The following is a 12,105-nucleotide window of genomic DNA, read 5'->3' as shown; positions in this document are numbered from 1 at the left end:
TTTTTGCCAAAAAGGTTGCAGCACTTTGCAGTCCCAGACCGTATGTAGGAATGTGCCTTCTGCTTCACATCGGAGGCATGTGGGGAACTGAATAACCCCCATCCTCCAAAGACGGGAGCGTGTGTAATAAATATTGTGCAGATACATGAACTGGATAAGGCGATAACGTGTGGAGACCGCCACGAGGACTAGGGAGGGCCTCCGTCCAGTCATCGTCTGTTATGTGAGGCAAGTCCTCCTCCCGAGCCGCACTGTTTTTATGTATGGTAGTGTCAGTATGAGTGATCAATGTCTCGTAGATTTGACGTATCTTGTGTGCTCCTAAATCCCCCATCAGTAGTCTTCCCTCCAAGGGATGAAATTCTGGCAGGGTGTTGATTGAGTGGATCACGTGCGTCAAAGCATGCCTCAGTTGGAGATATTTGTAAAACTGTGTCTGATGTAACTGTAAGTCTGTTTGTAACTGCTGGAATGATTTAAGAGTATTACCCTACATGACCTCCCCTAAAGTGGAAATGTCCAACAGGTCCCATTTATGAAATCCGGACAGTGCAGCTACTGGGCGCAGATATGTACCATTCCACAACAGGGTAGTCTGTGTCAACCGACCCCGCCAGCGCATATCCCTGACCGTGTGTCCCCAGAGTTGGATTACCATTTTGCTATATGTTCAAATGCAAACCCAATAGTAAGTGGTTTAAAGGGTTGATTGAAGGTAGTGTAAAAGGGTAGTGAGGGATTTTAGGGTTCAGGAATGGGTAGTGCTAAGCGATTGTCTGCACAAGATTGTCTGCACATGGGGAGCAGGATGGTCCGAAGATCCTGCGGTCAGCCATTGCTGCACTCAACTGAGGGTTGGGCAGAGGCTGGGAGTGGGGCAGTGCTCAGCTGTGGTGGTCCACACCCGGGGGTATGTCATAAATGATGTAATATGTGAGGTCATAAGCAGTGTAGATGAGAGAGCAAGTTGTAGTTATTCGACTAACTGTAACACATGCATTTAGTGTTTTTTTTTTTTATGTTGGCTCATGTCTCATTCCTAGTTAATCCTGACAAAGGTTCAAGATATCATTACATGTACACACAGTATTTACAAACAATCAAGTTACAATAAAAAGAAAGAGGAAAAGAAAAAGAGAGGATTGGATTGAGACCCATATACTAGAAAAGTATAAATCTATAACAATTTTATTCAATACATAAATATTAAAACATGTAGAACAATGACGCTCAGAACAATCTACTGGTACACGAAAAATGAATAATGCAATACAAAACCAGACAAGTGGCAGACAGAAGAATTATACAAGCAAGGAAAGTTCAGGACAAAACTGAAACCACACAAAACAAGACAATGCGTCCTCCATTAATTTCGGCCACATATGTACGCCGATGGCTTTTCGACCTTTGTAAAATTGCTCGGTCATCATCAGGGCAAACAAATATTTCGCTGACCGTCGGGAAGGTCTTTTTAAAACATCTATCACTGAAGGCAGTACGACGCGAAATAAATTCACGAGTTTAAGGGATGTAGCTAAAGATTTTTGATGCAGGATACATTTAATTGTGGTTGCCGAACTATGGCGTATAGTAAACCAAGTGGGCTGAAGAAGACATCATAACCATGTGGACCGGAATATGGGCTACAATATAGACCTAAAAAGAGTGGACTAAAAGTAAAACTAAGTAGAGATGGATATGCCTCAAGGCCATTTAACTGCTCAAGTTGGATAGAGATTTAGAGTAGAATTCATCAAAGAAAAAAAGTCAGAATAGCTCAGAATTACATGTTCTCTTAAGAGTGTCCTCTTATATGTATCAGGTCTCAAGAGATCTTAGAAACTCCTATCTCTGCAGAGCAGATCTCAGAAACCCTGCCCATGCTCTGGTACATTACCACTTCGTCAGTGGCAATACCTGTACACTACACATCTCATCAAAGGACCAATGAAATATCATTACATCTTTCCCCCTCTGATGCATCTTCACTGGCTTCCCATTCAACCTGCATGATCTACAAAATCAAGGGCAATGCTTTAACATTTAAAAGATTGCTCTTAAAAGAACACATTATCTGTCATTGAGAAATATCATAGAGCCCACTCTCCACCTGGGCACAACCTGTAAAGACTCCTCCATACCCTTCCCCACTTGATCTTGAATTCTCTCCAAGCCCCTCTTAATATACAGTGCTTTGTGTCTTAGCTGCAAGGTTTGCACTTTATAAATGCATTCACACCTGGACATTAAGGGATACTGTTTCACTATTTTCCTAAGTGCCGTCAGGTTATATTTAGTTTGTCTGGGTGGTGGAAGAGAGTACCAAATATAAGGGAAGGGAAGTTTGGATATGGTTCTGGCTTTCTTTCTCGTGATTAACAATATGAAAGACAGCTAAGCAACTCTTTGTGTGCTATAGTCTGAAGCATACATTTGTTATTTTAACGGAGAGGTATGTTTAACTGGAAGCCAGTCCAAGTCTAAATGTATAGGGGTTGTGATGAACATGCCTTTTTTTGGCAAAGTGTTGCTACCAAGTTCTGTAGAAATAGCTTCTTGGAGGTCAGCCTAATGGCTACCCAGGTAGACGAGTTACTCTACTTCTGCCACCACTGCAGGTTTAGAGCAACCTATGTATCTTTGTTTAGGGGCCGCTTAATTGAGGGAGGTACACTTGGCTCTGGGAGAAATGCATAAGAGTAGTGACAATATGCCTTTCAGATGCAATTTGCAAGCATTGCGCTTTTATAGAATGACAGCTCTGCAGATTTAAATGGAGGATTGTATTAACTTGGGCAAGTGTGGGCAACAAACGGGCCTTGGTTATAGATGGGACTTAATGTAGGAGGGAGCATGTGCAGTGATTGCTGCTTCCTATCGTCTAATTTCATGAGTGTAAAGATGCAGCATGTCCAGCTAAACCCTAGGTTGCTCTAGGTCATACTCTACTCCCATGGGCCACTCTGCTACAAGTTGTCTGCTGGTAGAAACTGCCACCCAAGACCTGTTATCCTCCCATAAAAATGGAACATATTCTAATGAGCCTTTTAGTAAGGGGCCATCTTTCTATCTTTTTGCTATTTTGTATCTCCCTTTACAGGCTTTTTTTGCACGCTGATTTCTGTACAAATTTTTCTTTATGTGGGTGGTCTCATTAACTGAGGCTCATTCATTCCTATTCCTAACCAGTATTCTCTTTCCTTTCTACCTCCTGGTGCAACTTAGGCTTGTGGAGGCAGCTGCCAAGAGTGTGCAGACAGAACTGAACCGCCGGAAGACCAAGGAGGATGCCTGGAATCTGAGCTCTGTGGAGCTGGTGCGAGCTTCTGAGGTCTGTTTTTGTTTTATGGGGAGGTTTGTGGTAGGGAATGGGTCCTGTAATGTGAGGGCATGTGCACTCAACCAGATAGCCTTTTCTCACAAATCCATGTTTCCTCTCCAGGCGCACTGTCATTACGTGGTGGTGAAACTTTTCACAGACAAGCTCTCAGAGATTGCTGATGTGGCCGTTCACAACGTGCTCAACTCTCTGTGTCTGCTCTATGCACTGCAAGGCATCAACCGAAACACTGGGGACTTTCTGCAGGTGAGTCATTCTTGTCATCCCATTCCTCAGCCTTTACCAAAGATACACTATAGATTCACTTCCCTGATGGTAGTGTGTGTTCTCGGATACCAACATATGACAAGTGAAATGCAAACTCTATACAAAAAGTAGGAGTCTAGCCTCTTTAAACCATGTGACCCCACTACTACATCTTGAACTTCTCAAACACACTAAAAGACCTGCTCTGTCGCCAGTACTCATACAATATGTTCTAACCCGCCATGAATCCAAAATGAACATGACAAAGGCACAACCATATCTCAACCACACTGGAATTCATACTGCAACTCGGTGTTTAGCTCTTTGGCAGCTCTACTGCAAATCCACCTCTGACTCCCCTTAAGTGTTTCCACATCATGTATACCTCCTGTGGATTAGAAGGTGGCAAGTTCTTTTCTGTTTGATCTATTTTGCCTATTGGCTCTGTTTTTTGTCCTCTAAATCACTTAGTCCGTGTTAGGTGCTTCTTGGGTGTACGCATATTTCAATGTCTCCCTTTTCCATGGCGGCTAACCTTAATGCAGACTTGCACATCTTCAGTGCCCTATCTCAGTAACTTAAACCCTTCTTATCTGCCCAGCCTTTATGAAGATGTTTTTCTCTGATGTATTCATGATGTATTTACCACTAGAACAAACTTGCATTTCTGTTGCCCTGTTCTTTAGCACATACCCCAAATGGAGAACTCCAGATCTCTGGTTCTTATTGTATGTTACAAATAGCGTTAACACATATCTCGCAGGTCTATGGCATTGCACTCTCTGTAGCATGTATACCTATTTAAGGCATGTACATCTCTGGTTGTCCATTCTCTGGAGCATGTATCCCTAACACAGATCTTCTTTTTGTTGGTCAACACCTTCTCCAGCAAATGGCTCTAAATTAAGGCAAGCTAAGCAATGCTGGAGAGTCTCATTATCTAGCATTGGTAGTGATGCTAATAAAACGTTCTGCTTGCATACAAACAATTAAGCTTTAAATGTAAGTAAAATGACTTTTCAGATAAGATCAGTTCAGCAGCTAACACCCAGAAAGCATTTTCCAGGTAATAAATCGGCCTACTGACATCTCCTATTTATCTACCCATGTCACACCTTCAGAGTTATGCCACCAACTCCACCCGTGTTTCTGTTACAAAGTTAGCAATCTAAGGGTAGAGACAGAGTTTCAAATGTTTACTCCCACTGGGACTCTGGCTCCTGACACTAAACCAAGGCGGATGGAATTCTCCATTCATTTGGAGGAGGATTGTATATCCATAATTTATATCATGATCTCCAAATAACTCTTGCACTGTTGCTAATTTTAAACATCTTAAAGCACACAATCAGCTCTATGTTAGAGACTTATTGAATTCATCATTAACTCAGACCACAAACCTGCTTCATTTACAGATTCAGTATTGATCCATCTCCTTAAAAAAAATTGAGCGCAGATCCTACCAATTTGAGAAACCCATATGCTACCTTCTCTTGGGAAAAAAGCTGCTGCAGAGATGTGTGACCTATCTATTGTGCAAATGTTTCCACCTAAACGATTATCTCATAGATATATCAACCATGAGGCAACGGCGGACAATGGAAAAATGTACATTCCACAATGTTCCATAAATTGGGGTCTGGTGCAATCTCGCCCCAGTACCAGCCGTTAAGTAGTACTGCTGCAAGGCAGAAACATGTAGTCAAAACAATATGGGAAGGTGCATTAAATGATGAAGAGTCCAAAGTTTCCAGTTTCAAAGAATATTCTTTATTTTACTTTCTTTACTCCATATTCATAAATACAGCCTTAACCAACACGTTTCGTTCATAAAATGAACTCCAGGGCTGTAAATATATATACAAAAACTAGCACTCCTACAATACAAGACATACATAATGACTCAAACACTACAGAAGGTGATAAACATCCTATGCAACAACCGATATGGAAACCATGTGTGAATAGTCCTACTGATAGAAGGACCCCACGTGATCACTCTATGTTCCTTGGTGCATGTGGATATGCTCGGTTGTGTATGTAACACCTCTTATAGGGATACAATTATTTAGCATAATTACAGGCGAGAGGAATTGGAACAATATCATAAATACCTAATATGTATTTCATCAAAAATGATTTATCCAAAAAGTTTATCTTTCTTATAAATGACACGCGTATCCCCCCAATATTCAGATGTCAAAATAACATATGTTATGTATAATTTCTATTCAGATGGTCTAATAAGATCTATATGTCCCAGAATGCTTGTGGTTCCATTCGCCACATCCCATTATAAAGGAAGAATATGATTGTGCCCAGGTAAATGGGGCGTAAGGTAGGGGTGGGCGGAATTTGCGTAGTCGCGCTACGTAAAGCTCTGCGAAACGGTACAAAATGTTCGTGAGAACGCAAACGTTCCACGGACACGTAGAATTGCTTGTTCCGCCCGTTTGCGATGCTTTTTTCCTGTTTGCGAACGCTGTTTGCGTGCTCGGGGAGAAATATCTTGTGAACACGCATTTTGAAAGCGCAAACAAGCAAAAATTTCCACGAAGAATCGGATCGTAGAATATTTGGCAATTCCACGTTCTCCGCGGAACGCAAAATTACCCAGATTCCGCAAGCGGAATGGAATTTACTGTCCAGGCCTACTGTAAGGTACCATAAGATGACGCCTAATAAAATGAACGACGATGTCAAGCAGTGATCCTTACTAAAATCCAGTTAAAACTATTTTGCAAGCCACTTACTTTGTGACCCAACAATCAACACAAGATTAAAAAAAATGACACCAAGTGAGTAAAAGAGAAATGTCACTACCAAATCACCCAAAAAAGCACCCCACAAGGGTCTGTAAAATCCATCATCATTCATGTCTCAATATGTATAGCAATTATGGGGTCCCTTTGCAATCAATCCATCCATAATGTATATACTATTCAGATCAACTATCACACCTAAACCAAAATTGGACATGTGAGCCCTTCCAGGAGCTATGGATAAGCGTGAATGTAGTGCAGCATGGGCATTGCAGAAATGTGACATTATTTCTGCTGGACCCGATAGAAAAATGGCTATGTATGGCGCTGCAGATAAGTGACAGTAGATCTGAAAGAATATAAATCTAAAAACCATATGTCTTGCTATCTCCGCTAATCATCATCGTTCATGTTTTCTTACCCTGGAGTTTTATATAGCCCGAACTTGTTTCGAATCTATTAGGTATCAGAGGGCTTTACATGAGCACCAGTTGCGTTACACAAGGACACATTATTTTTTTTGTTTGTCACGGGGAAATTACGTGATTTTCACAGAATCACAGGATGTTGAGCGTTGTTGCAGAGACTCGAATCCGGTTCCCTAGATTTGACTTTCACCGCCTTAGTCGTTAGGCAACATCGTATCCTAACAAATACACATGATTCTGCAGTGACATCACAATAATTGATAAGCACAAATTACCAAAATTCCAAAGAAAAAATAATATAAAACCACATCAACAAAAGTCAACGTTAAAACAACTACAATAATTTGGATCTTGAGCGGTATAAGTCAATAGGTCAGTAAGACACAATAAAAGAAATACAATTGCAACCGGAAAGCAATTTGAATCCAGTGCCAAGTTCACTGATTAGTTGCTATTGCCTAATAACATTATGGCAATTAAAGTCCAAAGTAGTCTGCGCCAAAAGGTGAGTATTACCTAGCAACATTGTGTCTATGCGGGCTCTCCAACTCCAGGAAGGAGAAGAAATAACACCATGTCCGTGTAAGCCCAGTTAAATGAAACATAGGGCATTTTGAGTCCAGTGCCGAATGTGCTAATAATTTAGCATTGCCTAATGTAATAGTACAAATTTGCATTTAGTCAGCAAACATCACGCTGCAAAAGGACGCAACAATAATTAGAAATAAGGGTTTTCAAGTAGCGGGGAGGCAAAGGATTCCTCCATAGTCCCATTGGGCAATGCAACTTTGTAACGTCATAGGAGTGCAAACTCTCTAATGCAGGAAGTAGCTTAAATCTCATTGAAGCAATTGCCAATAATTTTGAATTTCCTTATGTAATAGTACAAATTTGCATTTAATTAGCAAACATCACGCTGAAAATAGCGCCATGATAATTGGAAATAGGAGCTTTTCAATAGCCGGTAGGGAAAAATACCTCCATAGCCGCATTGGGCAATGCTGCTTTGTAACAACAAGTGAGTTCAAGCTCTCAAATACAGGAAATGTAAAAAAACGTTGTGTATCCCCACATTCTCTTTAACTGCATAGAAGCAATTCAGGCCAAATGAATCAGTTGCCATCTGCTCTGATGAGAAAATGTTATCTAGTAAACTTAAATCAATATAGACTCACCACAATACATTGTTTCCTCTTATGCCGAACTTTTTATGGGCTGATATGAGCAAGAACATGTCCGGAACATATCGTTTGTTGGGGGAGGTACATCAATGGCATCTGCCTCCGAACAGGCTCGGTTGAGCAGTCGCATGAATAGCATGGATAACTTAATAGTAATTCTTACAGTATTCAATTGACTGTGTCGCAATCGAGAAAACTTTGATTTATGGGGTTTACGTCAAGGATGGGGCCATACAACGCACAATATTTTGGAAATAAACACATTTATTTATTTATTTTAAGGTTTTATAGAGCGCGAACTTAACCGTGAGGGTATCAGAGCGCTTTACATATTCAAAGGGTAGTATAGAGCGCAATAAAATCACAGGAACCTGTACGTCATAGAGCTTACAGAAGTTGTGGGGTCATAGGGTGGGCAGGAGTTTACAACAAATACTGCACATTTGGGATAAGAGAAGCTGTACAACAGGTAATTTACAGGGACACGAGTCATACAATGGGCAGGAAATCAAAGAGTACTGTGCAGGGTCGCAGGATGAGGCAATAGTCTCTTAGGTGGCTGAGGAGCAGGTTTAGCCAAGGAATTTGCCCATGAGGAAGGATTTAGCCTCTTTTTTGAAGCGTGCAAAGGAGGCGATTGTTCTGATGTCCGGAGGGAGGGAGTTCCAGATTCGTGGTGCAGAACCGGCGAAGGCTCGATTGTAGGTTTTTGTTTTCCTAAAGCGTGCAGGCCGGAGGAGGAGGGTGTTAGCCAATCGTGAGTTTCTGCTTTCTCCAGATATCACAAGCTTCTGTGCAAGATACGCAGGGGAATTTGAGTGTAAGGCTTTGTGCGTGATGCATGCCAGTTTGAGGTGGATCCTAGCCTCGAACGGAAGCCAGTTCAGAGCTTTCAAGTGAGGAGTGATGTGATCGAATTTTCTTGAGCCTGTAAGTAGTCTGGCAGCTGCATTGAGGCAGGCTTTTAAGGGAGCTAGCGAGATCCTAGGTAAGCCGGAGAGGGTGGAGCAAACATATTCCAGTCGAGAAATAACTAATGATTGGACTGCAAGTTTTAGGTCAGGAGCGTCTAGAAAGGGTTTTAATTTCCATAGGTAGCTCAAGTGGAATCTGGCAGATTTCGCCATTGCGTTGACATGGTCTCGCATGTTCAAGTTGTGGTCTAAGGTAATTCCCAGAAATTTGGCCGAATCCACAATGGTTGGAGAACAGTTTAAGGCAGTGATGGCTTTAATCCATGTCTGGATCTCAGGGTTGTTCTTGGGCAATAGAATTCTACATGCCTACAATGCCCATGCTAAATCCGTGATTAAGAACATCCCATACATTGAGATGGTCCGTATAATGCAGAATCGTCGTGAAGAGAGTAGATTTGAGGCCAGAATTACTGATGCAAAAAGTCATTTTCTGGATAGAGGATACAATGTTGACGCACTTAATGTGGCTGAGAAAGAAATCCAGGGTGTCCCGAGAGAAGTTTATCTGAAGAAAAGGGATGCCAATGCCAAACTCACACAGGGTAGAGTAGCATTCATTATTAAATATACGATACACAGTGATAAGATTGTTAAGATTCTCAAGAAACACTGTCCTCTTTTGTTGTCTGTCTCAGATACTGAAGCTGGATTCCACCCTTAATATTGTACAGGAAAAGTGCTTGTCTCGCTAACGGATTCACTCCGATGGAAACAGGACAGGGGATATATTAATACCCTGATTCTGTTCAACTGCTTTGCTGCCTTTTACATGTTCAATCATTCCATGTAATTAAAGCATGTTGAAACACTTGGCATTCGAGGACTGCCATTGAAGTAGATTAAATCTTTCTTGATGGCATTCTCACAAAACTATAAAACTAGCTGATTTTAACCTGGAAAGGCAGAGATCTGTTTGGACGTTCCTTGGATATCTGCCAATGTCCCTCATCAGTTCAATATCAGTCTGTCCACTTGCTAAGATACTGACAAAGAGAAAAGTCGGAGGCTCTTATGTATTCAGATGACACCCAGATTATTCTAGGTTTTAAAGAATACCCACTCACACAGGATGCATTCCAACAATGATGTGTGTGAATTAATGGAAAACAAAAACCGCGAAATATTGGGGAAACCCAATTTTAAGGTAATACAAAAAGTTGAAAATTAAAGGAAACATTTTAGAGGAAAGATCATTTTCAGGAAATATTATTTAACTTGAGTGGAGTTTAGGACCACTGTGGGGTTTTTGAGGTCAGGGTTGGGTAGTGTTTAGGAGGATGAGGGACTTTTAGAGGGCCAGAATATTTGGAGTTTAGGCATTGAAAGTATTATTTAGGGTTCAGAGATGGGTAAAGTGTAGGGGTTGTGAGGACATTTTAGGGTTCACTGATGAGTGGTGTTTGGGTGTATGAGGTGTTTTAGCTTGCAGGGATGTGTAGAGTGTAAGGGTGTTGAGGGGTTTTAGGGTTCATGGATTGGTAGGGTTTAGGGCTGGTGAGGGTTTTTAAGGTTAAATTATGGGTAGGAGCGGTGAAGAATGTTTACAGTTCAGGAGGAGGTGGTTTAGGGTGGTGAAGTGTTAAGGATTCAGGGATGGATGAAGATTAGATTTAGGAAAGGTTTTTTTTGGGTTCATGGGTGAGTAGGTTAAGGTGATGAGTTCATATGGGTCATGGATGACTGGTATTTGAGGGTGGAATGGGTTTTTTAGGGTTCAGGGATGGGTGGATTTAGGTGTGCTGAAGTGCTTTAAGGGGTGGGGTTTAGGCATAGAAAGGGGTTTTTAGGGTTCAGGGATGGGTGGAGTTAGGGGTAGTGAGTGATTTTATGGTTCAGGGATGGTGGATTGTTAGTGTAGAAAGGGCTTTTATGCTTCAAGAAGGAGTGCAGTTTAGGTGTGGTGAGCTGTTTTTAGGGGGCAGGTAATGATGGTATTTAGAGGCTGTGAGGGGTCAGCGATGGATTGTGTTTACGTGTAGTGATGGGTCAGCGAATTAAAAGCATCCAAAGTAATTGTGTGACAATGTAAAAGATATAAATATGAAATAAGTTCCCCTGAATTAAAGCACTGAAATATCTCTGACAAATCTGTTTCTGAAAGCAAGACCTGCAAACATTGTATTTACTCTTAAAAAAATAAGCATTCAAAAGCAATTTTGACCAAAAAGACATACTATGAATTGGTTTCCACAAAAACATAAGTGCCATTCATTCTGAAAATTTCCATTAAACAGTTTAGATGCAGCTCTTGTATGAAATCATATACAACATATCAAGAAACCTTGTGCTTGATCTATCAGTGGATAGGCAGTAACATGTTTAAAGTAGATTCAGAGAAAACTGAAGGCTTTGTGGTCAATGAATGGCTGATCTGTGGCTAGTCCTTTATTGTCCATCTGAAAAGGGCAGTAATTTGCTTCCACTGTCAAATGCAAAAAACCTGTGCGTCAAAATTGATGATCAGCCATTTGCCATCTTCTCAGGTATGTTCTGCAGTTTCTTCCTATATGTTTTATATCACAATATTGAGTAAAATCTCCTCCTTTCTCACTTTTGTAAGTAGATTACGAGCAGTGATTGCAATAATATGTTCCCGGTTAGAAAATGTACATGCTGTTTGCCTAGAGCTTTCCAAGTTCCTGATGGAAAAGCTCAAGACTGTTCAAAATATGTCAGTTAAACTTGCGACTAATTACACACGTTTTGCACATGCAACACCAATTTTTCAAAAGCTGCACTTCCTGCCTGTAAGTCATGTCATCTTTAAAACTCTATGCATTGTGTTTAAAACTCCCTGTAAGACAGCTACAAGCTTTATTAAATAGAATGTAAAGGACTATATTCAGAGGAGAGAATTGAGATCCTTAGACATTCACTACAAAAATCCAATTCTAAAGTAATGTTAACATTATGGTAAAATGTCAGTTAAAAATATTTTTTTTAACTAACAAAATCACTGAAATTCAGAAGTGATAGTTATCTCAAGTAAATAGATCTTGTGCCCTAAAGTAACTATAACTCACGCTCTCGCCGTTCACTGCTTGTACCCTTACAACATATTACAGCACTCATGACATGTTCAATTACTGAATTGATAACATACATACTGACTTTCTTAAATGAGATCATTGATAACAATACTGGGCATGGTGAGGGTGCGAGTTATAGTTA

At 40.8% G+C, this 12,105-nt stretch overlaps 1 protein-coding gene across 3 annotated transcripts in view; it reads left to right on the top strand.

The window, feature by feature from the left end:
• Window positions 1-12,105, top strand: part of LOC144770227 (peroxisomal acyl-coenzyme A oxidase 1-like) — a 214,853-nt gene that overhangs the window by 176,665 nt on the left and 26,083 nt on the right. For all 3 annotated transcript variants that reach the window (XM_078654560.1, XM_078654562.1, XM_078654561.1), the window contains exons 11-12: window positions 3,226-3,331; window positions 3,443-3,586. In XM_078654560.1, the coding sequence (XP_078510686.1) occupies window positions 3,226-3,331; window positions 3,443-3,586 (250 nt within the window). The remainder of the gene's footprint in view (window positions 1-3,225; window positions 3,332-3,442; window positions 3,587-12,105) is intronic.

The sequence above is a fragment of the Lissotriton helveticus genome, chromosome 7 (genome assembly GCF_964261635.1).
Source record: "Lissotriton helveticus chromosome 7, aLisHel1.1, whole genome shotgun sequence".
Taxonomy (NCBI): domain Eukaryota; kingdom Metazoa; phylum Chordata; class Amphibia; order Caudata; family Salamandridae; genus Lissotriton; species Lissotriton helveticus.
The sequence above is the reverse complement of the archived record's forward strand: the minus strand, read 5'-3'. Positions and strand labels throughout refer to the sequence as shown.